This window comes from Dromiciops gliroides, chromosome 6, assembly GCF_019393635.1.
Source record: "Dromiciops gliroides isolate mDroGli1 chromosome 6, mDroGli1.pri, whole genome shotgun sequence".
Lineage (NCBI taxonomy): Eukaryota > Metazoa > Chordata > Mammalia > Microbiotheria > Microbiotheriidae > Dromiciops > Dromiciops gliroides.
In genome coordinates this window covers 276,218,263-276,245,740 of record NC_057866.1, presented here as the reverse complement: position 1 = coordinate 276,245,740, position 27,478 = coordinate 276,218,263, and the positions used below count along the sequence as shown (strand labels likewise).

Genomic DNA, 27,478 nt, shown 5'->3' with positions numbered 1-27,478 from the left:
TACTATTTCTTTTGTTTTTGATGCTATTGTTTTTTTCTATTTTGAGGTTTTTCATTATTGCTCTGATTTTTTCTCTTATAACATGACTAATGCAGAAATATGTTTAATGTTATTATGTGTCTATATATATAACCTATATCAGATTACCTGCTGTCTAGGGGAGGGGGGAGGGAGGGAGAAAAATCTAAAATTGTAAAGCTTGTATAAACAAAAGTTGAGAACTATCTTTACATGTAACAGAAAAAAAATACTTTATTAATTAAAATAAAAACAAAACCAAAAACAACCAAAAAAAACCGTACAGTGCTCCTGGGGGCACAACACTCTCTGACCCTCCTGAAGAAGCCTGCACCATGAGCTGGGTCACTGGGCTCAGGCGGCCGGTCGCTGGCTCCCTCCCGGCCCTTTCCCTCTGCACAATGCCCCCTCAAGCTCTCGAGGAGGCTCACGTTCCAGGAGGGACACAAAGAGCCCCTGCGTTGTCCCACAGTCACACAGCCAGCTGCGTCCAGCACACAGGAGTCAGGACCAGAGGCTGAACCCACTGCAGAGCCTTCCCGCCCTCTGGCCTCACTGGACCCCTGGACTGTCTCAGCCTCAAACCCTGCCTCTGTCGGGGACAGCTGAAGCGCCTCTCTTCATTAGTGCTCAAGCAGAGGCTGGGCTCACGTGTGGCCTCCTCATCCTGGAGGAGGGTCTACTTAGCACTTGGCAAGCTGGGTTTCTTCCTCTTCTTAAGAGGCAGCAGGGCAGAGCACACAGAAGGCTGGCCCCTGGGAGCCATGAGGGAGGGCCACATGTGACCTCACGCCAATGCTCCATCTCCATCAGGGCCAGCTCGGGCCTTGTCCCTGCTTGGTCCCCAGGTCTCCGTGACACTTCCGGAGAGCTCTAGCCAAGTGTAAACCCTCCTCGGGTGCTTTCCAGTTCCTGTTCCTATGCTGTCTTCTTCCATTAGAACCTTAGTGCCTAGGGAATGCCCAGCATGCTTCCAGCTGTGCCCCTGGAGCTTGGCACAGGCCCTGGTGTGTACTGGGTGCTTAACAAAGGCTTTCTTCCTTCCTATGATCGCTTTTCATTTATATTACTGTAGCCAAAAAGCATGTTCTCTCAGTTCTACTATTCCATTCTCTGAATTCCTCAGATTCATTTCTTATAAAGGAATATGCCATTACACCAATAAGCCACAGTTTAAGCAAACTTTTCCCAACTACAGTCTTGTTTCTAATTCTTTGTGGCAACAACAAAGCCATGAATTTTTGATATGAACGCACCTTTCCCTCTGTCTTTAAGGCATATCTGCCCCAGCTGTGGGTTGTCTTGGTCAAAGCATGACTAGCTCAGTTACTTTTCTCACATAATTCCAAGACGATTTACAAACTGATTAGGCCAATTCTCCATTTCACTGACAATGCACTCAGGTGCCAGTCTTCCCACAGACCCTTCCACGGTAACTGCTTCCATCTTTGTCTTCCATGACAATTTCCTGGGTCTGGGATGAAACTTCAGGAGTCTTCATTTAGAATTATTAGATTTTGGAACATTTTTCCATGATGATTCATAGTTTTCACTCCTTTGGAAAACTTAAATGGAGTATTTATCTAGTTGAGTACAGTCCTTGATCTTATGTTTGGTCAATTCTTTCACTTGGTTTGCCATGGTTATGAAACATGTCTCCTTTCATTCCGTATGGATTTTTTTTTTATGATGTAACCTAGCCACTTGAAGCTTACTGTGGTAGAAGATGCCGGTCTGAACTTAATTTCTATCAAACTCTTTTTCCAGTTTTCCCTGAAATTTTTGTCAAGCAACAAATGACAACAACATCAAAACTAAAATAAAACAGAAAAAATAAAATAAAGTCCAGGTCCAGTCCATTTCCCTGTAACTATGAACCTGACAAACAGGAAAATCGGTATCGACATCAAAGAAGAGAAAAAGAGAATGGCACCCGGAAGCCAGAAGTGTCACCAAGTAAAGGTTGGGTAGGTTATTTTTTAAAGTATATCATAAATTTAGCACGGTGACTGCAAAGTTGTCCTGTGTGTCTCTGTCTCTTAACCTTCTTTGTGTCCCCTTTGTGTATTTTCTAAATGGCGTATTGACATTTCTGAGGTACCTGTAACATGGCATCGCTCTCCTTTCCTCCCTAATTCTCCCTCTTAAAGGCCTTCCCTTCTCCACAGCAAGGCCAAAAAGGAACACCCACTGACCACGCACCTGAATCCACCCTCTTTCTCTGGGGGCGGGGGAAGCAGGCCTCAGTGTGGCTCCTCTGGGACTCCGGCAGGTACCCATGCTGATCAGCGTCCATGAGGCGTTCAAAGTTGGCTCTCTTGACCATACCGCAGTCATGGAATAGGCTGTTCTCCTGCTGACTTCGGTCTGAATCAGTTACGCCAGTCTTCTCAGGCTCCTCTGAATCTGTCCCTTTCAGTACTTCTTGCAGCACAATTCTATTCCATCATATTAATATGCCCTAACTTGCTTAGCCAACCCCGGACTGATGGGATGCCTTGTTTGCTTCCAGTTCTCTGCTACAACAAAAATTGCTGCTGGAAATATTTTTGTGCGTAAGAATCCTATTCCCCTGTCTTTGACCTCTATGGGGTATAGGCCTAGCAGTGACACCCTGGAGCAAAGGGTATATAAGTAGACTCAATTTAGTTTTTCAGCATAGTCCAAATCCCAACACACAGGCCTGGGAGGCACAAAGACTTCCCGGCCATCAGTGTGAAGCATTCAGAGACAGGGACGTTCATAGGTACTGAATTACCAATGGTGGCTGGTACTAAGAACTCCATGATAAAATAATGCTCAACAGACAAAAGGTCAGTTACCTTTGCACTTGACACCTACAAGGGAGCAAAAGCCAGATCGTGTGCTTGTAAAAAAGTATCCAAGGAGGCCCTGAGTTCAAATCCGGCCTCAGACACTTCACTTACTGGCTGTGTGACCCTGGGCAAGTCACTTGACCTCAACTGCCTCACATCCCCCCCCCCCAATAAAAAACAAAACAAAAACAGCATCCAAGGTGTGCTTCAGGCTTCTACCTCAGCCCCGAGGCACAAGAAGAGGCCTGTGTCTGACACCTTCGAATGACCCAAACAAGCAGCTTAACGAGAGGGTAGCCTGCCAACAAACTTCTAAGGAAAAGGCTTCCAAAATAATTACTGGAACAAATTGGAATGTGTTCTAGTTCCACTTTGGAAACATGTGACCAAGCTAACGTGCTTCTACAGACAAGGGGAAATGGATCACAGCCTCAGCTGATTTGTGATGCAGTTTTTTAAAAAAAGAATTCAAACCCCCTCGAGTCCACGGATTCAAACTACCCCCTCCAAAGCCATAAAATGACAGTGTATAAGAGCAAGCCTGCTGAGGTGTCTTGGTTGTTTTTAAAGCTCTAAAAGCCATGATCACATCAAGCAAAAGCATAAAGTGTCATCAAGGTGGCCCAGTAGATAGAGAGCAAGACTGGGAGTCAAGAAGACCTGAGTTCAAATCCAGCACCAGACAAAAACTAGCCTTGGTGCAAACTTTTGCCTGCCTCAGTTATCCCATTGGTAAGAGGCTGATAATAGCGCCACCCTCCCTAGAGAGGGCTGTTGTTAGGCTCAAAAGAGATCCCTTGGTAAAGCCCTTGGCCAACCTGGAAATGTTCTATGAACACCAGTGCTTCGGTCTAAGGTGAGGCTGCATCATTACCGCGGGGGGCTGGCTCTTGGGTGAAGAACCTGCCCCTCACCCCGTCAGTCACAGAAAGAACAGAGACCCCTCCCACCAGGGCCCCTGGAGCCTACACCAAAGGAATGATGGCTACCAAAGCCCCTGCATTTCCAAGCAGGCAGAACTCTGTCCAGCTGACAGAAAATCCCCACTCCTCCCTTGCCTCCCCATCCTGCCAGTGGCAGAGCCTGGGGTCCATTGGGCAGTAAGGGTTCAGTAAGAGGAAAAGCAGCCACGCCTGCCCCCACTTCTCCCACGAGAAGGGCATCCAGGGTGCCGGCAGGGACTTGCAGAACGCTGCCATCTTGTAAGGAGGTACGCGTGCAGAGCTGGGCACTCCCTTCCAAGTGTCCTCCAGGCCAACTTGAAAGCTCTCAGGGTCTCTTGCACCCTTTGTAGGTGTATCCCTGGCATCAGTGAGGTGCCCGGCATAGAGCAGGCACTTAATACACGAGTGAGTTGGTGTACCGGGCGCCTACTCTGAACTGGGCCCTGTGCCAGGTACAGCAGATGGAGGCCAGGAGCAGAGCGGAAACGTCACCTGCCCTAAAGGAGCTGCAGGATGAGCAATCCGAGGTCTCCACGTGCCCGCCGGCACCGCAGGATACCCTCTACAAAGCCCCAACACCACAAAATCCGTCACGTTTCCCCATGTCTTGTGAATGTCTCATAGAGTGACTGTGGGAACGGCCACACTCTGTGCAGAGTGCCCTGGCGCTCCAGACGAAGGCCTCTGCCACGCGGACCCTGGGCAAGCGAGGTCACTGTCCTGTAAAATGACCCCACTGGGATGGGAGGCAGAGCACCTCAGTCGTGGGGAGGGAGCGAGGGGCAGGAAGACCCCGGACAGGCGGACTGCTGACCAGGCATCCGAGTGAAAAGACTGACCCAACCCCTCATTCACAGCAGAGGAAGTAAGAGTAGATGAGGGCATCTGGGCAAAACCGCCCCAGAACCTCAGCCGGCAGAGTCCAGGTGCTTCTCCACAGCCTTTTCAGACCTAATGAAAATACTGTTAATTCTAGTGGTTCTTTCCCATCCACCCTGTGGACAGCTTGTTTTGTCTAGGGCTGTTTGCCTGTGGTCACCTCCATCGGACTCTGAGCTCCTTTAGGGCAAGGACCGTCTTTGGCCTCTTTTCGTATACCCAGTGCTTAGAGCAGTACCCAGCACATAGTAGGGGTTTTAACCAATGCTGAATTGATAGTGCCAATTTCTAGAGCACTTTAGGGTAAACACAGCCCTTTGTTCTCAATAGCCCCATGAGGAAAGGAGTTAAAATACCACTCTTGCTGGCTATGTGAGCTTGGGCAAGTCACTTGACACTTGGGATGGGTATGTTGGAGGGCTGCTGAGAGGGGACGATTTTAAAACTCCACAAAGTGGCAGCTCGCAGCTCTCATTACACATTTTCCCTTGAACAGCCAAACACCCTCGAGGCGAGGGTGTTCAGCTGGGGTCTTGGAACTTGCCTTTAAAATGCTGTGATAGGGGGAAGCTAGATGGCGCAGTGGATAAAGCACCGGCCCTGGATTCAGGAGGACCTGAGTTCAAATCCAGCCTCAGACACGTGACACTTACTAGTTGTGTGACCCTGGGCAAGTCACTTAACCCTCACTGCCCCACAAAACAAAACAAAACAAAATGCTGTGATAGCCACATTGCACAATGACCGGTTCCCTTTGGAGGTCCTGTATCATGCATCTAAGACCACGATTCTGAGAAGGGGTCCTGAAGTGTCAGTTGAGCTGCAGCCAAGGGGTCAGTAAACAAACGAGGTTAGAAACTTTGGCTTCGGAATGATAAAACAGAATAAAGGCATCACTCAGTGGCAGGCTTTGTGCTAAATTCCAGGAATACCAAGAAAAGCAAGCACCAGATCTGGGGGAGACCACATGTACCAACAAGACTGTCGCTATCCCAGAGGGGAGGACAGAGGCAGGATTTGAACTGGGCCTCCCGGAAGGAAGGCAGGGAAGCTGAGGGGAGAGGGGTAGAAGAGGCAGGGCCAGGGCCCAGAGCCGCTGGGAGGCGCCCAGCCTTGGCAACAGCAGAGCTCTTGGGTGGTTTTTCCAGACTAATGAGATGCTGGTTCTCACAGAGTGAGTTTGTCAGTTCTCTCACAGTCTGGTGAGAGGGCTGAGCCCTGGGCAGGGGGGAGACTACAGGGGTCTACGCTGGTGCTAAGGCAGAACTTGGATTTTTCACCCCTGCTGAGAACCAGGAGGTAGGCTCGAGTAGCAGTGGCCCAGGTGGGGAAGGGGCACAGGCTCATCAGAGCTAACAACCACAACACACAAAGCTGGTTGATTGGCAAGTTGGTCTGGGATCATCTCCAGACCGGGGAACAGGCCGGGTGAGGGAAGAACCTGATCCTCCTTAAATCATACCACCTGGGACTTCTGAAGCTTGGGATACTGCAGCCTGGAAACAGTGCCCCACTTTAAGGAGCTAAAAGTCTAGTAAAAGAAAGACAAGATGAGCCGACAGAGAAAGGTGAGGACCATAGAAAGTTTCTTCAGTAACAAGGAAGACCAAGGGGCACCCTCAGAGGAAGATGTCAATGTCAGGGCCCCTATATCTAAAGCTTCCAAGAAAAATACGAATTGGTCTCAGGCCATAGAGGTGCTCAAAAAGGACTTTGAAGATAAAGTTAGAGAGGTAGAGGAAAAAATGGAAAGAGAAATGAGGGGGATGCAGGAAAGACATGAGAAAAAAGTCAACAGCTTGAAAAGTCAAATGGAAAAGGAGGTACAAAAGCTCTCTGATAAAAATAATTGCCTAAGAATTAGGATTGAAAAAATGCAAGCCAGTGACTTTATGAGAAACCAAGACACAATAAAGCAAATCCAAATGAATAAAATAGAGGGCAATGTGAAATAGCTTCTGGGAAAAACTGCTGACCTGGAAAATAGGTCCAGGAGAGATCATTTGAAAATTATTAGTCTACCTGAAAACCATGATCAAGGAAAGAGCTTAGACATCATCTTCCAAGATATTCTCAGGGAAAATTGCCCTGAAATTCTAGAAGCAGAAGCTAAAATAGAAATGGAAAGAATCCACCGATCACCTCCAGAAAGAGATCCCAAAAGGAAAACTCCTAGGAATATTATAGCCAAATTCCAGAGCTCTCAGGTCAAGGAGAAAATATTGCAAGCTGCCAAAAAGAGAGAATTCAAGTACTGTGGAGCCCCAGTTAGGACAGCACAAGATCTAGCAGCTTCTACATTAAAGTACTGGAGGGCATGGAATATGATATTCCAAAGGGCAAAGGAAATGGGATTACAACCAAGAATCACCTACCCAGAAAAACTCAGCATTATCTTTCAGAGGAAAAAATGGAACTTTAATGAAAAAGAAGACTTTCAGATATTTGTGATGAAAAGACCTGAACTGAATGGCAAATTTGACTTTCAAATACAAGACCCTAGAGAACCATAAAAAAAAATTGGAGCTGGGGGGCATACTTGGGGGTCGTACAGTGGGCAACTGTCTTGTGTCTGAGGTTGGGTTTTGGCTGGGATCCCCCTGGGTCCAGGGGTGATGCTTTGTCCACTGTGTCACTTAGCTAGGTGACAACATCTTTGGGGTTGGACTGAGGGGTGAGGGGAATTCTCTGGGGGAGGGGCAGAGGTGAAGTCCTACAAGAAAGAAGCAGGAAGGGGCTTATGGAGTAGGGGAAGAGATGGGAGAGGAGCAGGGCAGTAAATGATTTTTACACTCATCAGAAAAGGCTCAGACATTAACCTCATCAGAGCTGCCTCAAGGAGAGACTAATAGACACACCCAACTGGGTGGAGTAATCTATTTAATCTGGGCAGTAAATGAGCCTAACACTCATCAAAATTGGCTCAAAGACCTGAATCTCATTAGAATTGGCTCAAGGAGGGACTAATGTACACACTCAATTGGGTGGAGTAATCTCTCTAACCCTGAAGGAAAATAGGAGGGGAAGGGGATAAAGAGAGAAGGGCAAAAGAAAGAAGGGCAGAGTGGGGGAGGGGACAGACAGAAGCAAATCCTTTTTGAAGAGTGATAGGATGAAAGAAGATGGATAATAGAATAAATATCATGGGGAAGGGACTAGGATGGAAGGGAAACAGTTAACAGTAGTAATCATGAAAAAGAGAAAAGGGGGAAAAATTGTACAAAAAATATTTATAGCAACTCTTGGTGGAGGCTAAGAATTGAGAATCAAGGGAATGTCCATCAATTGAGGAATGATGGGAAAAGCTGTGTTATATGATTGTGGTGGAATGGTCTTGTGCTACAGGAAATGACAAACAGGATGATCCCTGAAAAACCTGGAAAGACTAATGAACATCGATGTATGGTGAAGTGAGAGGACATTGTGCGTAGTGACAGCAGCATTGTTCAATGAGCAATTGTGAATGACTTAACTACTCTCAGCAGTGCAATGATCCAAGACAATCCCAAGGGACTAATGAGGAAGCTCACTATGCACCCCTATAGAAAGAACTGATAAAAAGAACACTTGTGGATTGTACATATATAACCTGATTACAATCTTGTGGAGGGGGGAGGAAAGAGAGGGAGGGAGGGAGAAAAATTTGGAACTCTAAATCTTATGAAAATGAATGTTGAAAACTACCCTTACATGTAAATGGAAAATAAAATAAATGTTTGTTGCTTAACAAAGATGGCTGAGAACTAGACCAGGAGCAAGGAAACATGAGAAACCAAACCACAGAAAAGTGCCGCAGGACAGCGCAGAAGGGTCACGGACGAGCAGGGTAATGCTGTTACCAGCCTGGAAAACCTCAGACACTTCTGAAAAAACAGTCATGACAGCAAGTCTTGGTCTCACATATTGGTCTCCCTTCTGTTCTCTCCATACTGACATGTTTGTAATAAAAACAACTCTCAAATGGGGTGAAGTCTACTTTAATTCCCCGACAGTCTCACTTCTAATTGTTCTCTCAGCTTACCAACCAAGTAACTGCTCTACTGACTTCCCAGGCCCAGAAGGACCCTGTTCCCTGCTCCCACACCCCTTGCCTCATCAGCTGAGCCAGGATCCTTCAAGTTAAAGGAGAAACAACAACCTACTTTTCTGCTTCTATTAGTGTAGGAAATCACAAGTCTACTATCTTTCTAAGGCTCCTAAAAGGTACTGAGGTAAAAAGATGCTCCAACACACACATGTGAAAAGGAAGGTCTGAACCCCAGGAGGCCTAGGGCAAGAAAGAAGGGCCCCCTGGTTCACAGCATGTTTGGTGGGGGCCACCCACGGACTAGGGAGCAGCAGCCCAGAACATGGGGTGTGAGGGGGATGGTGGCGTACCTCATGCTGAGAAATGACAATGAGGAAATCCCTTCTGGAAGCTCAGAAGCATTCATAGGAATTAATGTAGAAGGAGCTAAACTCAGGCCCAGGCCAGGACTGCCTGACCTTGGGTTCACGAGACCCCCAGTGGATGTCCCTGAGGCAGGATGCCAGAAGCCAACAACACAACAGCTAGACGGAGCCAACACATCTGGGACCAGAGCAAGAGGGGCCGCTGGGGGGGGTCACAGACCCCTTGGACAGGCAAGCCCTTAGTCGGGGGAAGCCTAGGGACCCCTTCACTGAACCATGTGGATTCTGAGGATTACCCAGGAAGCCAGCAATACTGAAATGCCACGCTCCAAATGACAAAACTCAGCTTCCAGAAGCCAAGTGAAGAGCCCCTGGGCTAGACCAGCGGCTCTGAGAACACTCCCAGTACAAGTGGGAACACCCCCAGGTCCAGGGTCAGAGTCGCAGTGACGCGCCTAGGCCCAGAACAGAAGAGCAGCTGCGCTCACAGGCTGTCCCTGGGTCTCCCCCTCCAACCCGAGGGTGCCCGGAGCAGAAGTGCTGCCAGGCCCTCACCCAGGGCCATCCTAAGGCAACCAAAGCTGCCTCCTGACAAGCAGGATGCAGGTGTGAAGGGCAGCAAGCAGAAGTCAGAATCTTGCCTGTCCATCCTCTCCTCTGGTCCTCAAAGGTTCTGAAGTCTGAGGCCAAGGCGGCCAACAGAAACCCCAGGGAAAAGGGGGAGAGGTGACTCCCAGAGGGTGTGCTATTCCCTTGGACAGAGGCCTCCGCTGACAAGAACCAGTCACACTCCCAAACCTACGCCCAGGGGCCATCTCTGCCTTGTTCTGAAAGGCCAAAGGGCACAGCTGTCTTTGGGTGACAACAGATCACGCCTCAGCCCCAAAGGGAGGCCCCAAGGAGCCGCTCTGACTAACCTGAGTTATGTTTGGAGCCTGATGACCCTCCCTGCTCGACCTTGGCTTTCTTCTTCTTGGATGATGAGGGTGACTCAGAAAGCGCTGGACGTTTCTCCACAGATGGATTGGAGAGGGCTCGTTTCTTGAACAGCTCCCGTTCCTTCAATAAGCTCGGATCCATATTGCTGTAAAAATTAAAACGATGATGAAAGAAAACAGCCAAGAAGGTTCTCAAGTGGACAGGAGAAGCTGATTTGGAAAAAAATCAGCTGCAATTATATAAATCAACAGCCCCCTCAAACTGTGTTTACCCTCTGCCAAGTGAAGAGGGAGTCTGAGACAAACTGACCCAGTCTTCTTCAGTAACTTTATCAACAATTTAAATAAAAACCCAATGCCTATGTGCATAATACGAGCAGAATGAAGAAAAATGAAGAAAAAGTATTTCAACAAGCTGCAAAAAATGGGGGCAGCTAGGTGGCTCATGTGGATAAAGCACCAGCCCTGGATTCAGGAGGACCTAAGTTCAAATCTGGCCTCAGACACTTGACACTTACTAGCTGTGTGACCCTGGGCGAGCCACTTAACCCCCCACTGCCCTGCCAAAAAAAAATAAAAATAAAAATGAGCCGAAATAAAGAACATTTAACACGGCAGAGAGAGAATGAGAGTCAAAGGAAGCCTGACTGCCCAGGTCTTTACCCTAGGCCATGCACTAAGAAATAGGGACATAAATGGCGACAAGCAGGACCGTCCCCACATTCAGGAGCCTCCAAAGTCCTGCAATGTGATTCAAACACTCAATGCTAAGTAGCAGTAGTAGGCCTCCACCAGTCAAGGATGACCATGGATCAGCACCTTGAAGAGCCACAGGCCACAGTGTGGCTGTGCAGTCTGATGTGGGAGCCACAGCTCCTGAGTGACTTATAACTGCCACATCCCGTGTTGTATCTACCCCATAAGGAGTAACTGGAGTGTCCTCTCCAGGGTGCTGGCTTGGGCAGATCAATATGGAAAACAAGCGGTTGCCCATGCAGTAGGTTTTCCCTCTCCAAGACATTGGTGGATCCAAAGGAGAGGCAGAGCCAATACAGTTTGGCACCAGTGCCGCCACCGCAGGAGTTGCCAGAAGGATGTGATGTCCAACATCCAACTGCCTAAGGGACTCCGGCTCCTGATTATTCCTCAGGGTTAACTCCGGAAGCCTTTCCCATATGTGGGTATAGCCGCAAGGCAGTGGAGGTTTAAAATCAGGGTTCCTTCCCCATGGCGTGTTAAGGCAACGAGCCCCACCTGCCAAAGCACTAAGTAGAAACTGGAAAAGACCTGACTCAGCAGTGGTTGGTGTGAACACAAAACCAAAACCACCACCACCAAGCCTTGGGTTTTAATTAACCCCAACACTCTTAGCAGCCTGGATGTGGCCAAGCTATTTAAGATGATAACCCACTCATTAGCCACACGAAAGAAACAAGGCTGTCCCAGAAGGACCAGTTTCCACACACAGTCTTTGGGGGGGGGTCCCATGGCCCCCCACACCGCTGTTGCTGTATTTCCTGCCTGAGACCCCAAGGTAAGTACTGATGCTATATACACAGCAGCAAGCTGGCTCTGCACAGAGGCTGGGGGATCTCAAGGTTAGAGACTCTAGCCACACCATGGTGACGGCAGGAGCGCCCGTGGGGAGCATGTTAAACTTAGTTCTTCCCAAGAACCCCAGGGAGCTGGCGCTGTTCCCATGATCACCCCCACTCTGTAAATGAGCAAGGGAAGGCTCTGAGAGGCTGACTGCCCCCAGCTCCCACAACCAACAAGGGCCGAGGTGGGAACTGAACCCAGGTCTTCCTGACCCAACAAGCTATTTACCTTGGGCTGAGAAGGCCTAAGGGAGGGATCAACGTGTCACTATATACCAGAAACACTACAGAGGCAATCTGCAAGCCTGGAGCCAGGAAAACCTGAGTGCAAATCCAGCCTTAGACACTTAGGAGCTGGGTGACCCTAAACACGTTACCTTACCTCTGCCGCAGTTTTCTCAGCTGTGAAACAGAGATGTTAACAGCATCTCCCTCGGGGTTACTGTGGGCACGAAATGTTTGTCTGAAAGCACTTTGCAAACCTTAAAGCCCTACGTAATTGGCTGTATTGTCACCATTTTGAAGGGTTGCCGTGTTCCTCATCCTGCCTAGAACAGAACAAAGGAATGCCCCTCCTGGAGTTGTTGGGGATCGTCCCAGCTGTTCTCCAGTCTACTTTAAAGCGACTTCATTTTCCTAGCCGTTCTTCACCCATGGACAGCCTTACTTGACCCTGGCCACAATTCGGAATGGGCTCGGCCAGAACTAGCCCACAGCCTGCGTCCAAGCGCTGGGAGCAAGCTCGGCTCCTCTCCACCCATATCCAGCCGGCTGCCAAGTCCTCCAGCATCAGGCACCATCGGCCTCATCCCCTCTGGCGCCCAAGCCAAGGAGCTGGATGGGAGTCGCGCCTTCTGTCCTCCTAGAGATGGAAGACCACCCGGCTTCTGGAGCAGGCACCCCAGCACCTTCCTACCAGCCAGCTCTCCCCCTCTCACTTGGGGTCTGGCTGCCGAGGCTCGCTCACTCCCACAGCCGGTACTTAGGGCAAGGACTGGGCCCTAGAGCACTGGATGGACATCAATCTTCCTAAGGCCCTCTGGTCCCCTCCACTCCTCCACACCCTTCCCAAGGCCCTGTAAGGGCCAGCGTCCCACAAGGCCTGACTGAAGTGGGCCGGGGGAACCAGGAATCCCGACAAGAAGGAAGCCACCCCTCCTCCCAGGCGCACTGAGGATGAAGAGGAGGGAGGCATAAGCACGTACACTCGGCGCGCGGTGGGCGATGAACAAGTGTTTATTGACCTAAGATGCGTCCCCTTCCGCCACCTCCGCCTCAGCCCCCCGAGCAGGTCCCCACGAGGTGCTGCTCCCCCCGGGGAGGTCCCCACGAGGTGCTGCCCCCCTGCCGCACGCCAGCACAAAGACAGCGGGCGGGGATGACCAGGGCCCGGGGCTGGGCCCTCGGATTCTGCTTTTCATTTCACGAAAGCGGACACGGGTGGCTTCGGGGCCGGTGGGGCCACAGGCCTAGGCACCCCCACTCCTGTCCATTCACGGACTCCTCGTCCCTCTGTACTCGCACACGCGCGTCAGCTCCGAAGGAGGGAGGATGAGACAGGATCCAAGGGAAGGGGGGCGATTTCAGGCGCCTACACGGCCGGCCGGGGCCGTGAGAGGGAAGTTCGGGGAGCCCTGCTCCAGGAGCGGTCCCCGCGGACTCTGGGGCGCCCAGCCGCCCACGACCCTCGTGCCCCCCCCCCCCCCGGGCCGGCCCGGCCAGCTGCAGGTGCTACATAAAGGCTTGACCCGCCCAGAGCCCCGCGCGGCCCCCAGCACGGAGGGGGTCCCGCTCAGCCTCGGGGGCTTGGCGGCCGCTTTCTCCAGGCCGTAACCTGAACGAGAGGCCCGGGAGACATCCCAGCGTCCCCGCGTCCGGAGGAGGGGGGGGGGGAGGCTCGGGGGCCGGGCTCCACGTGGGGGCCACGCACGCGCACCGGGGCCGGGAAAGGGGACGGCACACGCGCACTAGGCCGGCCGGGAAGGGCGCACGCGCACTGAGAGCGGGTCAGGGGAGGGACGCGCACCCACCTGCGCTAAGGGAGGGGGGAGGGGCAGGAGCCGCCTCGTCCTCGCCCGGCCGCCGCCGCCGCCGCCGCCGCCGCCGCTCCACTCCGCCCTGGCCGGCCCGGCCCTTCGCGTCTCGTCAGCACCCACACTCGCCCGCTCGCTCGGCCATCCGCCGCGGACCTCTGCCTCGGGGTCTCGGTTCAGACGGCGGAAACAACGACCCAAACCCTGGGCTCCGAAGTCGCTTCCTACTCCAGAGTCAGGGGAAGAGGCCGGCGGCCCGGTGCGCCTGCGCAGCCGCCGCTGCTGCCGGCGTCATGACGTCACCGCATGCGCTAAGGCGGAGCGTAAAAGGAGAGGGGCGCGTCGTTTTCCGTTGCCATAGCTCCGGGCTTGCGTTATGGCGCAAAGACCTCTGGGTCGCCCGCTTTTCCCCGGAGCCAGATGACCCTGCGGCGGCAGGGAGGGGAGGTACTAGGGAGTGTCAGGTGATCACGGAAGAAGGATGTGATGTAAGTCCTCTCAGGAACCGCCGGCTCCCACACAAAAGCGGGACGCGGGTGCCGGAGAATTGAGGCGCCGATGACTGCGGCCGCTAGAGGGTGCCACAGTGCAAAGAGCGCAGTTCCTAAAGGCAAGAAGATCAAATCCTGCTTCTGATTAGTCGCAGCACTGCGCGACCCTGGGCAAGATAGTGAAGACAAGCCGCCTGCCTCAGTTTCCCCAGCACCTGATCGTAACCGTCATAACGGGCAGGGTGGTGGTGAGGGTCCACGGGGATTTCTAAAGCTCTTAGCCCAGGTCCTGACATGGGTTTTTTTTGTGGGTCAGTGAGGGTTAAGTGACTTGCCCAAGGTCACACAGCTAATGTCAAGTGTCTGAGGCTGGATTTGCACTCAGGTCCTCCTGAATCCAGGGCCAGTGCTATATCCACTGTACCACCAAGCTGCCCCTCTAGCATACGGTTTTATCTTCTTTCCTAAGGCATGTACCTTCCTTCCCCACCCCAGCCTGGCACCAGGGAGACAAACATGACTCTGCACACAGTAGGTGCTTAAGTGAAGTTGGACTAGACCCATAATTGAATGGAAAGGGAACTGACTAGCTGCAGAACTGAGCCCCAAGATGGATCAGTGTGGGTCACTCAATTCCCACAATTTGCTGTTCCGACTCTCAGTATCCAACCAGAAGAATCGGGACGGCCAAGTGAGCGGGGACTGAAGAAGAGACATACACCCAGATAGAGAAATCATGTCTGCTATTTACTGAAAATCATCTGACCATAAAGGAACACGACTGGAATTGACAGTCTGCAAAACAGGAACAAGACAAGAGACATCTGGCAGTGGTCCCCAAGACTCTCCCTCTCAGCGGAGTGTGACCAGCTCTTCAGAAGAGGTTGGGTGGATGGCCACGGTATTGTCAAAGTCGGCCTTTCTGGCTCCCATCTTCACAGCCACCGCAAAGCCTTGCAGCATCTCATCACACCCGATTCCTTGCATGTGGATCCCCACCACCTACAAGGCAGAGTTCATCAGACCTTAACCGACAGTCATTGTGGGCACCTTCCACCATGAGACTGCACACCGTGTGTCTACACTACTGATCAGGAAGGGCTCCTCTTCCGTAGTATCATACCAAGGAAATGTTCTAAACACTAAAAAAAGCATTGGTTCCAAGGTCCCTTCAGCAAGAACTTCCAGGACTGCTCTTTTCATTTCTTATTATGAAGAATGGGCTAATAACAACAACTGGCATTTTTACCAGGCATTAAGATTTACAAGCTGAGCCTCTAGGAGGTGACCAAGGGGGAGAGATGAAGGAGCCAGATTTAGGCGTGAGAAAAGAAGGCATTTCCGGGGAATTCCTTCTCCTCTAAGGGGCAGGATCCCCATCCCCAGAGGACCTCGAGCAGCGGCTGGGGGACTATTTGGGGAGGATGTTGTGGGAGGATCCTGTTCAAGTACAAGGTGGCTTTGAGTTGTCTGTGATTCTGGGACGTGACTTGCTTGTGGTGACATGTCAGACCCTCCCATTCCATCCCGGTCCCAAGAAAACCCCAGGAGACCACCCCACATTCCCAGTAGAGAGCACAGCCCTACCTTCTCTTCCTTGAGGGCACACACCATCTTCATCACACACTTGGTTTTCCTTCTAGTCACCGCGTGGTACATAGGGGTAAAGGTAGTCAGATAGGTCTTCACATTTTCATTCCCATATTTAGAAATGGCTTCATCTGAAAGGCAGATTTATAATGGCTTCCCATCTGGCGCTTCCAATGAGGCCAAGGGAAGAGGGGCAGGGCACCCCTGAAAGCAAGGCCCACTGATCAGCCTGACCACCACCCATGGTACCCAGAGAGACAACCAAGGGGATGGTCCACAAAATGGTGGTCGGGCGCCTACCTTCTGTGAGTCCCACTGTCCCAATGGGTGGATGGCTGAAGACGACAGTTGGGATGTTTTCATAGTCTAGCTTGGAGTCCAGTTTGCATTCAAACAGTCTGTGGGCAAGTTTCCTTCCAGCAGCAATTGCAACTAGAGGTATAAGATGGGCATTAGTGCAGGACTCATGCTTGAGATTTAAATTCCTCAGCTCCCTTGTCCCCCTGCCAGTGGGTGTCTGTGCCTGATGCCACTGAGACATGGGCAAGGAGGGTGCTGATGGGATGAGCCCACTATATGGGTGTCAAGGCAGCTGTCTGCTAGGGTAGATGCTGTGAACCTGGGCGGTCCCATGGCATTCACCCTCAGTCCACAGCACAGGCCCACACCACTGCCAGCTTAAACAGTCTTAATGATGGTGGGCAAGTTTTCCAGACTATTGTACTGGTGTCTTAGAAGTCTTTGCCAAAACAAAGAAACCAAACATTCTGAAGAGCATACGGACCCTTAAGTTTGGGGCTGTGAAAGGGCAGTGGGTGGGGTAAGACGAGAAGATGGGGGCACTCTGACTCACAGGGCAGAGAAGAAGAGAGGGCGAGGCCGTCTCAAGAAGACAAAGGAAGCATAGGAAGAAAAATCTCAAGATTTACACATGCCTCCAGATTCGTCATATCAAAATATTAACCATTTCATGAGCCTGAAGAGCTCCACTTTGGCATCAAGTAGCTGAGTCTGCTTTCCAGCCGGTCCAGCCATCCAACAGTCAAAGATGGTGACACCAAGGGGTGTGACGGGGCAGTGCCCCTCCCAGGATGGGTGGGGATGTGGACACACCAGCCCTGCTCATCTTGGAATCCTCTCCTACCCACCCTCCTGCCCCTCATCTGGTACTGCCTTGAGACCCCATTAATCTCTAGGTCTGATTCCATCATGACCTTTGGGCTTGCTCCTGAAGTGACTAGCACTAACTCTGCGTTGTTGGCCCCTTCTGGTCTGTTGACCTCGCACTCTTCACATACCATGGCTTTTTTCTTCGCAGGCTCTGGTTTCTAGGTGAGGGCCCTAAGCCGCTCCTATCAGGCACTGGGGGAAGCCCCTCAGTGTATTTCCTCTTCATCAGTTTAATGATGAAGAAATGAATCATCAAGCTCTTCATTTAAGAGCAGTCACTATCCCCAGACAGCAATCTGAATGCCCAGTGCCCCGTATCAAAAGAATCTCAGATCATCTTTTCTAGCCCGCCGTGTGAGCACACAGTATAAACGGGAGCTTGTCGGAGTAAAGCCACAAAAACCGATCAGAAGAGCCAGGAGACGTGTGAGCGCAGCACAGCCACCGGGGCATCTGGGTCGTCAGGACATTGACCATTCACATAGAAGCCAAAAGACCTCAGGAGTGGGTTTAAATCTGTTTTGCTTCACCACCCTTGCGCACCACCTACCATCAGCAGCTAGGTGGCATCAGAGCACACAGAGCACTAAGCCTGGACCTGAGTTCAAATCCAACTTCAGACCCTTTGTAGCTGAATAACCCTAATCAAGATGCTTCACCTCCATCTGCCTCAGTTTTCTCATCTGTGAAATGAGATGAATGACACCTTCTTTTTCCCTCCCAGGATAGTTGTGAGGATGAAATGGGTTCAAGCCTTCAAGAAATGCGATACTTGATTTTCATTTTTCTCACTCAAATGCTTCCATGGAGACGGAGGGTCTATGGGCAGTGGGGCGGGGTGGGCCTCGGCAAGGGAGAGGCAGGTGTTCGTGGCTGTCGTGCGCAGCTCCTGGGACAGCTGATCCTATTGTTCTTGGTTTTTTTCCCAGGGCAACGAGGGTTAAATGATTTGCCCAGGGTCACACAGCTAGTGTCAAGTGTTTGAGGCCAGATTTGAACTCGGGTCCTCCTGAATCCAGGGCCAGTGCTTTATCCACTGTGCCATGTAGCTGCCCAGGTCCTATTTAACAGCGCATCTGTAGGAGCACCAGACAGCAGGCACTTGGGCAGAAGGCTGAGTGCCCTGAGGTGGTACCTCTCCCTGAGATTACAGCTTGTCACCCAGGCCCCAGATCACTCGGAGGGCTGCCCTCCTCTTCCCCCCATTTGGAAAAATGCCTCCTTCCCAGCTCTCCTTCTTCCTCTGCCTTTGCCTGGGCATCCTTCTATAGCCCTCCCCTCTGGCTCCTCACCTCTTGTCAAACAGAAAAGAAAAACAAAACGTTTGTAGGAAATGTGCCTGAGCAAGCAAACCTGTGCTCCCGAGGGGTGGGGGCCCCAGGCAGAACTGCTTAGCACCCACCAACACTGGCCCTCTCCAGGCCGGTGATTAAGTAGAGTATTTCAGATGTAGCAGTCCAAGGGACCCAGGACAAGTCTGACCTCTGGAGGAAATGGAGGCCCAGAGAGGCCAAGGAAGTCCTGTAGCCAAAGGAGCCAGCCCAGGAGATGGCCCCTCCCTCTCTCACATCCTTCCACTGCCACCCACCAGCCCTCAGAGGCTCTTTGGTCCCTGCTACTGGGGAGCTGAGGCTGCGGGGGGGGGGGGGGGGGGGGGGGGAATGGCTGCAGCTCAAGAGAGCTGCCCCACAGATGCACTGAAGCCTAGCAGGGCTCCGTGTGAAGTCTGGCACCAGGATGGCAAGGCCCTGGGAGCAGGGAGCCACTGGGATGCTCAGGAGTGGAGCCTGCCCAGCTAATGGGGGCTCGGAGAAGAGGGGAGAGGAGGAGGAGGGGGGGGGGAGAGGAGGAGGAAGGGGAGGAAGGCTACCTGGAGTAAGAAGAGCTTTCCCACACACATCCCCCACAGCGTAGACGCCCTCTCTGTTGGTGTTCTGAAATTCATCGACCAGGATGTGCCCTTTGTCGTCGGTCTGAATACCCTGCAATGGCAACACGTGTGATTACAAAGGGAAGCACCCCCAGCACAGAACGTGGTCCCAGAGGGGACAGTGGCAGCTGTGTGCCCCGGTGGATGGATCCTGGCCCCGGCCCAACCCAGCCTCAGACCCTCACTGTGCCCTGGCCAAGTCACCTCGCCCGTCTACCTCAGTTTCCTCATGTGTAAAAGGGGCATCCTAACAGGCCTCCTCCCTCCCCGGGGAGCTGAGGATCGAGTGAAACCATCTTTGTAAAGCGCTTTGTGAGACCCAAAGCGCCGGAGAGGCTGGTGATGGTTCTTTGTCCCGAGTCCCTTGCTGAGGGACGTCGAGGCCCTGGGCACTTTCTGTGCTGGCGCGTCACGCTCCGTGTGCCTCCCCTGGGGTCTGTCCATAGCTCCTGGCCTGCCCCATTTTCATCCTGTTTGGCCCAGAGCGGCCTGGGGATGCCGAGTGCGGAGGCCTCCCTCTCTGAGACAGGCCCACGGCTTGTCTGCACGCAGCCTGAGAGTGGCCTCGCCCTCAGCCAGGGCGTCTCCCACAACGCAGGCCTTGGACCCGGGACTTCCTGACTCGGAGGTGAATCCTCTGCCTCTCGAGGCACCATAGAAACAGCCACAAATGACACTCAGAAAGGACCCAGGGGACCGAAGGAACAGACACATGTGAAAGTGTGTGGTAGAGGCGGGGAGCCCCGGGCGGAGCGGAGGCCGAGCGTTTTCTAACTCAGGGATGCTGGGGCTTCTGCCAGCCTTGGCGTCTCTGTGGGCAATGGACGCTGGGGAAAGGAGGGAGAGGGAAGGGAGCAAGCACTTATTTAGCGCCTCCTGTGTGCCAGGCGCTGTGCCCACACTTTTACTAATAGGTAAATCATCTCGTCTGGAGAACAGGGAGGGATACTGACTGCAAGAGGGCAGGAACAGGGTCTTTTCCTCCGGGCGCACCAGGAGTGACGGGCTGTTTGTGGGACGAAGGGGAGGTGTGAGGCAGAGATGGAGCCCGGGGCAGGGGCACCAGTGTTGCTCTCAGCCGTGCCCCCGCCTCCCACCTGACAGGGAGGAGCCTCACCAGCTTGCTCAGGTTCAAGCCCTCGACGTTCGGGGTGCGCCCAATGGCCCACAATAGACAGTCCACATCGGGGATGGTGCAGACGGCGGGTTTTCTATTGGGCTCGACCGTCACCACGGTCAGCTCCAAGCCCGAGGAGGTCTTCTTCACTTCTTTGACCTGGCCACAGGGAGAGGGGCAGAGGGACAGGAGGAAGAGAGCTATGAAGGCCGGCCTCACTGCCCCTCCCTGGGCCTGCACCAGACAGGTCTGCCGGGGGGAACCCCACCTGGGCAGCGCTCGGCCGTACCTGGGAGTACTTGAGCACCTCAATGCCTGAATTCTCCAGTTCCTCGGTGCAGTTGGAGCTGATCAGCGCATCGAAAGTCCGAAGCACCTGAAGGAGGGAGAGAGGGAGGGGGGCGGAGCTTGTGGGAGAACAACACCTGTCCCCCAACAGAGCGTGCGCTCAGAAGACTAAAGGCCAGGCTCTACTACCAGTGACTTGGGATCCGGAGCTGGGAGAGACCCCAGCCCCGACCTTGTTACCTGCCGCACAGAGAACAAATGATAAGGCAGGGATTTGAACCCAGGGCCTTTGACTCCAAATGCAGTTTCACTGATTACTACCTATGTGACTCTGACCCACCCTGCACCTCTGTAAATGAGGGAGCTGGGGTGGCCAGCCTCGGAGGCCCCTCCCAGCTCTAGGTCCTGTGAGAGCATCCCCTTGGTTAAGGGCAGTGCAGGCCTCACTTTCCAGGGAGGAGGCTGGAGCAAGAGGCAGACACAAGTCCCAGATTCACCACGTCCACACACCAGGAAATCCTGAATCTTCAGGAAGTTCAGACTGTTCTCCAGGGGAGGCTGGATGGGAGCTCGTCCTCCCAGTGCAGCAGAAAGGCAGGCTACCCGCTGAGGGGGGGTAGCATTCTCTCCTTGTAGCGGCCACACAGCTGCCCCAACCCTCAACACGTCCACATTCAAGGTGGGTCAGACAAGTCAGGCTGAGCCTGACTTGGGAGCAGCGGGTTCCTCACCTGGCGTCCGCAAATATGTTTCATGATTTGTTTTTTTCAATAATTCAGTAATGTAAAACTCATTTGATGATTGCATTTCAGTAGAATGGATCTGCTTCGTAACCCTCTAACATTCTGAAAAGGGTCCATGACAGCCAAAGGTCAAGAACCCCTGCCCTCTGTCTAGGGTGGAGGGAGGGGCCAGTGGCCACACACAGATGGCTGCTGGAAGCAGAGGATGAAACTGGTCCAGAACCCCATGTGTGTGCCAGCCCATGATGCAGGCTTGGCTCAATGGAGCAAATAAGAAGACAGGGTCCCAATGTTTAACATATTACACAGCAAGGGCAGCTACGTGGCACTGGCCCTGGAGTCAGGAGGACCTGAGTTCAAATCTGACTGTGACACTTATTAGCTGTGTGACTCTGGGCAAGTCATTTAACCCCAATTGTCTCCCCCCGCCCCAAACAAAAAAGAACATATTACAGCGACCTCAGAGACCAAACTGTACTGCCCCTTCTCTATCACTCCCAATAAGCTGCCACCCAGCCAGTGCCTGAATCCCTCCTAGGACAAGAAGCTCACTACCACCCAGGAAGCCCCCATTCTGACACTGGTCTCTCAAACAAAAAAGAATGAGGACAGAGGGAGTCCTGTGACCTCCAAATGAGTCATATAGCGCTTTGTAAAATAGTTTGTACATTAACGCCAACTATCATTTTATTATTGCTATTCCTCACCTTGTCATGACGGATCATCAGTGATGTCTGGGAGCCAAGGGCCGATAGGATGCCAGCTATCTCCACAGCAATGTACCCAGCGCCCACGATCACACTGCGCCTAAAGAGGAGGTGGCAGGGGGCTCATTGTAGACATAAAGACCAAAACAAAACCAGCAGACCCTCTGTGATCCGGATGGGAAGAAACGCACCGTACCCATTGATGCTAAAAAATGGCCTTCAGGCAGGAGAGGTAGAAATGCACTCTGACAGAACCAAGTTTTTGGCGTGCCGGCTAGGCGCCAGGCACTGTAGACACCAAGACAAAAGGGAAGCAGTTCCTGCCCTCCAGAACTTCCACTCCAGAGTGTCCATTTCCAGAATGTAAAGAACATTCAGAGGGCCTCCGTCCTTCCGGGCACCCCTGGGAGTTGCCGGGGAGGTTTCCCAAAGGAGGGGAGTGAGGTGCTCAGACCTCTGAGCTAGGAAGGTGGCTGGGGCAGCTGAGGGGGCCCCTTACAAGGAGTTCAGCCCATGCCAAATCCACCCAACTGCGCAAGAACAGCATGAGGCTTCATCAAACGCTTTGCCAAGACTTAGTAAGCTGACTTGATGGCGTTCCCCTAACCTACCAGACTGGGAAGCCTAACATCAGAGGAGACAAAGGGAGTCTAGCAGAACCTGTGCTTGATGACACCAGGCAGGCCTTTTCTAAATGTTCACTAACCTTCTCATCCACATTTCATGATAGGATTTTCCCAAGAATCCAAGTGGAGTTAGTTCACTGGCCTATCATTTCCAGACTCATTTGTTTCCCTTTTTTAAAAATCAGGACAATATTAGCCCATGATACTTGTCTAGGGCTCCACTGTCTTTGCAATACCATTGACACTGCAAAACAATCCCATCTGCCAGTTCTTTCGGAAGCCTGGAATGTTGCCCTGCAGGGCCAGAGGGCTTTAAATTCATCCAGGGTGGTTCTCTTATAATTGCCCCACTTATCTCAGGTTTCAACTTCCTCCAAGACGTTCTTGTCCAAAGGTTAAAAGAGGCCAAAGAAGACTGTTCTCTATCCTCAGTAACCCTTGACCCTCCACCTCCCACACCAGTCTGACCAGTTCTGGTTCTGTGATATTCCTCCCCCCCCCCCCCAGCACAGCCCAAACCAGAAAAAACAAAACAAAAGGAAACACCTTTTCACCTTTTTCTGGTCTTTAGCTTTGCTGTAACTCATTCTGAGAGTTAACCTAGGATTTCAGAGCTTGGGTGCTCCCAAGTAACTTGCAGACCTACTGAGCCTCAGTTTCTTTAGTTATAGAGCAGGTCCAGCGCATCATGCTGCCAATTTCACAGGGTGCTGGGAAGAAAGCACTAGGTAACCCATAAGGAATTCTTAGTACTGCTATCCTTTACTATCATTATGATTGCAAACGAACAAAAACTCTCTTTGCTCTCCTTACCAAGTTAACTACAGGACGACGACAGCTGAGAAGGAAGAGACAGGAACTGCTCGAAGAATAAAGAGGGAGCCACAGAGCTAAAGTCACCAAGCTGCCCTGGGCTTCTACACTCAGGTCACAGAAAGGCCGGCAGCCTCTAGGCCTCCATGGCCTTGCTCCGCCACAACTGAAGGAGCCAGGTGCCCCCACCCCAGCCCAGGCCAAGGTCTTCCCCAACACCGTTTATATGACTCCCTATTATCTTGGTCTGCACAAGATGTTTCTTGAAGCTGTCATGGGGCAGTTTCAGGGCATGTACCACGCCGGGGGGGGGGGGGTGCTGGTAAGTGTTTAACAGCCAGGCTCTCCAGAAACAAAATGCACCTATGACATACTTTAAAGTTTAGCCTTCATTATTAGCATTTTCTCCATCACTTTCTCAAGTCTGGATGATCAGCAAGATGGACCTCCAATCAAACGTGGCCTCTGGTCACTATCCTAGCTATGGCACCATGGAGAGTCACTGCCCTCCCTCATTTTCTTTTGTAAAATGAAGGAATTGTCCTCAGAGGTCCCTCCATCTTTGATCTAGGATCCCGGGACCTCCCTGGGCTTCAGCTTCTTCATCTGTGAAATGGGGGCAATATATAAAGATAGACTGTGAAGTCCTACAGACGGGAGGGTCACAGCAGCACCCCACCAGCCAGCTGGGGCCAGGGTCCCTAGCTCACGAGGGATCAGGGTAAGACAGTTTGCTGCACCCACCCATGCCCACCCAGAGTGGGGTCCTCATTCAGGCTCACCTGGGTAAATCTTCCAGCTGGAAGAAGCCATCACTGGTCATTCCCAAGCTGGCACCTGGGAAGTAAAGAATAATTTCTCATGAGTCCACAGGCGAGAGGCAAGGCTGAGGATTCCTAAATGCCACCGGTAGCCCAAAGGAATGTAAAATAGAGAGGTGTGGGCCTGTTAGGGTGGCACACTATATACCTCTCACTGGCTGGCTTGGTCAGGCTTGCTCAAATGCTTCTCTGTGTGATGAAAGAGGGTTCAGTGGGAGGGACTGAGGTGGGAGAGGGCAGGCATATTGGGAAGGGACTGTGCTGTAAATAGGAGACCCCGCTGATACTTCTTTTAAAAATGCTTTGACTCATTGCCCCACCAAAAAAAAAAAAGAAAAAAGCTTAGAGAACCTGGAATATTTTGTTCCTCTTAAAATAACGTTTGGGGAGAAATAAAGCCAAGATAACTCTTATTTTGGTGAGAGGCTGCCCAGAGAACTACGAGGAGGCATCGGAAGCCTTGGGTCCCAATCTCAGCTCCATCACTTCTTCCCCTTGGAACCTGAGTAATGTTCCTTCCTGTATCTGGGCCTCTGTTCCTCCTCTGTATATAAGGGGGAGGTGGGTGACACAACCTCTAACCACCCTCCCATAGTGATCCTACAAATGTGCCCCTTAGGAGCTGTGTGAGTATGGAAATTCAGTGTACTGCTGAGCCTCAATTTCCTCCTCTGTGAAATGGGGACGCACCTACTTCACAGGTGGTGGGGAAGAGCCTGCACAATTGCAAACCTTAAAAAGCTCTAGGTCATCGTGACCATTATTTTTATTGTTGTTCTAGCAGCCACACAGAACCATGAGCCACCAAATTCAACACGCCACAACATCTCAGTGCTGTCAATGGCACCCAGACAAGCCAGTGGCTACAGATGGATTCCCACCACCCCGTCCCTGAGGGGCAGAGCGCCCCATCCCAGAGCAGGCCATTCTGCCTGGAGATAGTCCTCTCTGTGAGGAAGATTTGACCACCTACAATGGGCAGGACGCTCACTGATTGGGTGACTGCCTGATCTGGAAGAAATCAGGACATGGCCCCCGTCCAGTCCCTCTGCAGGTCTTGTCTCTCAGCCGCTCTGACAGTCAGATAGTCGGACAATCAGCTGGGGCCTCACTTAACTCACCGCTATTGTTATTTACAATAACACTGGCAGCTTATAACACTTTAAGGTTTGCAAACACTAATGTCTTTCTCACGGTAATTCTGGGAGATAGTGGGCTGTTGTTTTTAATATGCCCAAAAGTGAGTCCCAGAGAGGTTCCAGGCTTTGTCTACAGTCACAGAACCGACAAGTATCAGAAGGGGAATCAGAAACTAGATCTCTCATGCTTTTCGTCCCTGAGTGCTTTCCCCCGCCCCAGTCTCTCTCACTCCCAACACCACCCAGTTCATCCAGTGCCCTGGGACAGAGCGTGTCTGGGCCTGAGCATCTGAGCTCACCACAGGCAGCAGGATGCTTAAACACCCCCTGCTTATCTTGGGTTCCAACGTCCTTTCCAGGCCCGTGAGCACTGCTCTATCTCATACAGAAGCCCCAATCGACTGAAGGAACGCCAACGGCTACGAATCCTGCTCACCCCGCTCATGCTGGGCAGAGGGCCTGGCCCTTCCACTTTCCCCCCTCAGGTGGCTTGGCTCCTCCCAACCCTCTCACAGGCTGTCCCACATGTACATATCTATCCCCCATCAGCAGTCCTTGATTCCATCTTCTGAACACGTCTCTTTTAAAATCCAAGCTGGGGGAAGCTAGGTGGCACAGTTGACAGAGCACCGGCCCTGGATTCAGGAAGACCTGAGTTCAAATCTGGCCTCAGACACTTAACAATTACTAGCTGTGTGACCCTGGGCAAGTCACTTAACCCCCACTGCCTCACCCCCCCCCCCCCAATCCAAGCTGGTCTAAGAGCTCCCTGTGCGTCCACACCCATCTCCTTAGACACCTGCATGCCACCCCCTTCCCATCAGAATTGTTTCTTTGTGACAGTGAAGGGACTGGACCGATAACCTCTAAGGGTCTGTGATTGTACCTGACAAGCCCCAGGCACCAGGGAACAGTGCCAAGTTGTGAGGTACAATTAAAGAGTTCTAACGGCAATTCTTCTGCTCAAACGCGGCTCTGGACATCCCTGCAGCTCCCCTCCCTTCGAGCCCAACTGGGCCCCTTGTGCCAGCACGGTCATGCCCCCTTACAGATGAGGAAGCGGCCCTTGGGCTGGACTAGAATCAAGTGGGAATTCACACTCAGACCTCCTGACCGTCGAGGCCGGCCTCCTGCCCATTCCTGCCAGACAGTGTCACAAATGAAGTGGACTCCCCTGACATGCTGCCTGGGTGTCTGGTGCTTGGGGCTGCAAGTATGACCTCTCCCTTGGTCCCCTTGTGAAGCCAAGGGCAAGCAACTCTTCAGTTCAAGAATGACCACGGGTCTGGAGAAGACCCACCATGGCCACAAGCTAGCTGGCCGGCCTCCCCAGCTCAAGGAAGGTGGCTAAAGAATCCACCACTGTTGTATGCATGAGGGTCTGGTGCAGGCAGGGGGCCCACAAGCCTGGGCCAGCCTGGGGCACTGGGGCCTCCAAACACTCACCAGGGATCTGGTCTTCACTGGGAAGGGATGGGACACCCCCTGTGGCGATCAGGATGTGGGGAGCGCGGTATTTCTTCCCGTTCACCTCCACAGTGGGCTCAGGGTCACTTGTGAAGGCTGCATGGCCCCGAATGATTTCTATTTGGGACTGGAAAAAAAAGAGAAGACCCCCGGATCATCCATCCAGGGAAAGGCAGAGCCATACTTGGGCATTCAGTCAACAACAGCTCATAGCATATGGCACGCTGAGCATGACAGAGTACTTCACAGGCATTGACTCCTGTCCTCTTACTCCCCTCACCATCCCCGAGACAGCCCAGGCCACCTTCCCTCTGTGGGCTGTCCCTCCCATTAAATGTAAGCACCTTGAAAGCAAGAGCTGTCTCACTTTTATACGTATCCACAGTGCTTAATAAATACTATTTAATAAATACTCACTTTTATACGTATCCACAGTGCTTAATAAATACTATTTCTTTCACTTTCTCATTTGACCCTTGCAACAGTCAGTCAATAAACATTTATTAAGCACCTACTATGTGCCAATATGTAAGAGAGAGAGCAGGTACCCCCATCTCAGTTTTAAGGGCAAGGGACTTGCCCAGGGTCACACAAGTAGTAAGGCCAAGAGCTGGCATTCAAACCCTGCTCTGATGACTCCAAGGCCCGGCGTCCTTTCTCAGGAATCTGTGCCAAAGTTAAGTGATGATGCACAGACCCTACACACACACACACACACACACACACACACACACACACACACACACACACACACACACACACACACACACACGGGGGGGGGGGGGGGGAGAAGAATTCTATACATCAGAATCTGCAGAACACCAACAGAGAGGAATCCTGGATTCCGATGACCAAGGAACATGATTGACATTTCAGCAACAAAGATGATTTTGTAGTTGGAGTTCGGCTGCAGGAGTTTGGGCTGAGTGAGTGAGTGAGTGAGTGAGTGAGTGAGTGA

At 52.0% G+C, this 27,478-nt stretch overlaps 2 protein-coding genes across 2 annotated transcripts in view; both read right to left on the bottom strand.

Moving 5' to 3' along the window:
• GTF2E2 (general transcription factor IIE subunit 2) overlaps positions 1–13,879 on the bottom strand; it is an 83,536-nt gene extending 69,657 nt beyond the window's left edge. Inside the window, exons 1-2 of the mRNA XM_043971114.1 lie at positions 13,616–13,879; positions 9,967–10,133 (exon numbers count right to left, since the gene is read on the bottom strand). Coding sequence (XP_043827049.1) covers positions 9,967–10,129 — 163 coding nt within the window. The 5' untranslated portion in view covers positions 10,130–10,133; positions 13,616–13,879. The remainder of the gene's footprint in view (positions 1–9,966; positions 10,134–13,615) is intronic.
• A 956-nt stretch (positions 13,880–14,835) lies between these two features.
• GSR (glutathione-disulfide reductase) overlaps positions 14,836–27,478 on the bottom strand; it is a 23,612-nt gene continuing 10,969 nt past the window's right edge. The window contains exons 5-13 of the mRNA XM_043969875.1: positions 26,500–26,647; positions 23,876–23,930; positions 21,655–21,754; positions 20,206–20,292; positions 19,917–20,075; positions 18,740–18,851; positions 16,000–16,131; positions 15,697–15,830; positions 14,836–15,111 (exon numbers count right to left, since the gene is read on the bottom strand). Of these exons, the coding sequence (XP_043825810.1) occupies positions 14,962–15,111; positions 15,697–15,830; positions 16,000–16,131; positions 18,740–18,851; positions 19,917–20,075; positions 20,206–20,292; positions 21,655–21,754; positions 23,876–23,930; positions 26,500–26,647 (1,077 nt within the window). The 3' untranslated portion in view covers positions 14,836–14,961. The remainder of the gene's footprint in view (positions 15,112–15,696; positions 15,831–15,999; positions 16,132–18,739; positions 18,852–19,916; positions 20,076–20,205; positions 20,293–21,654; positions 21,755–23,875; positions 23,931–26,499; positions 26,648–27,478) is intronic.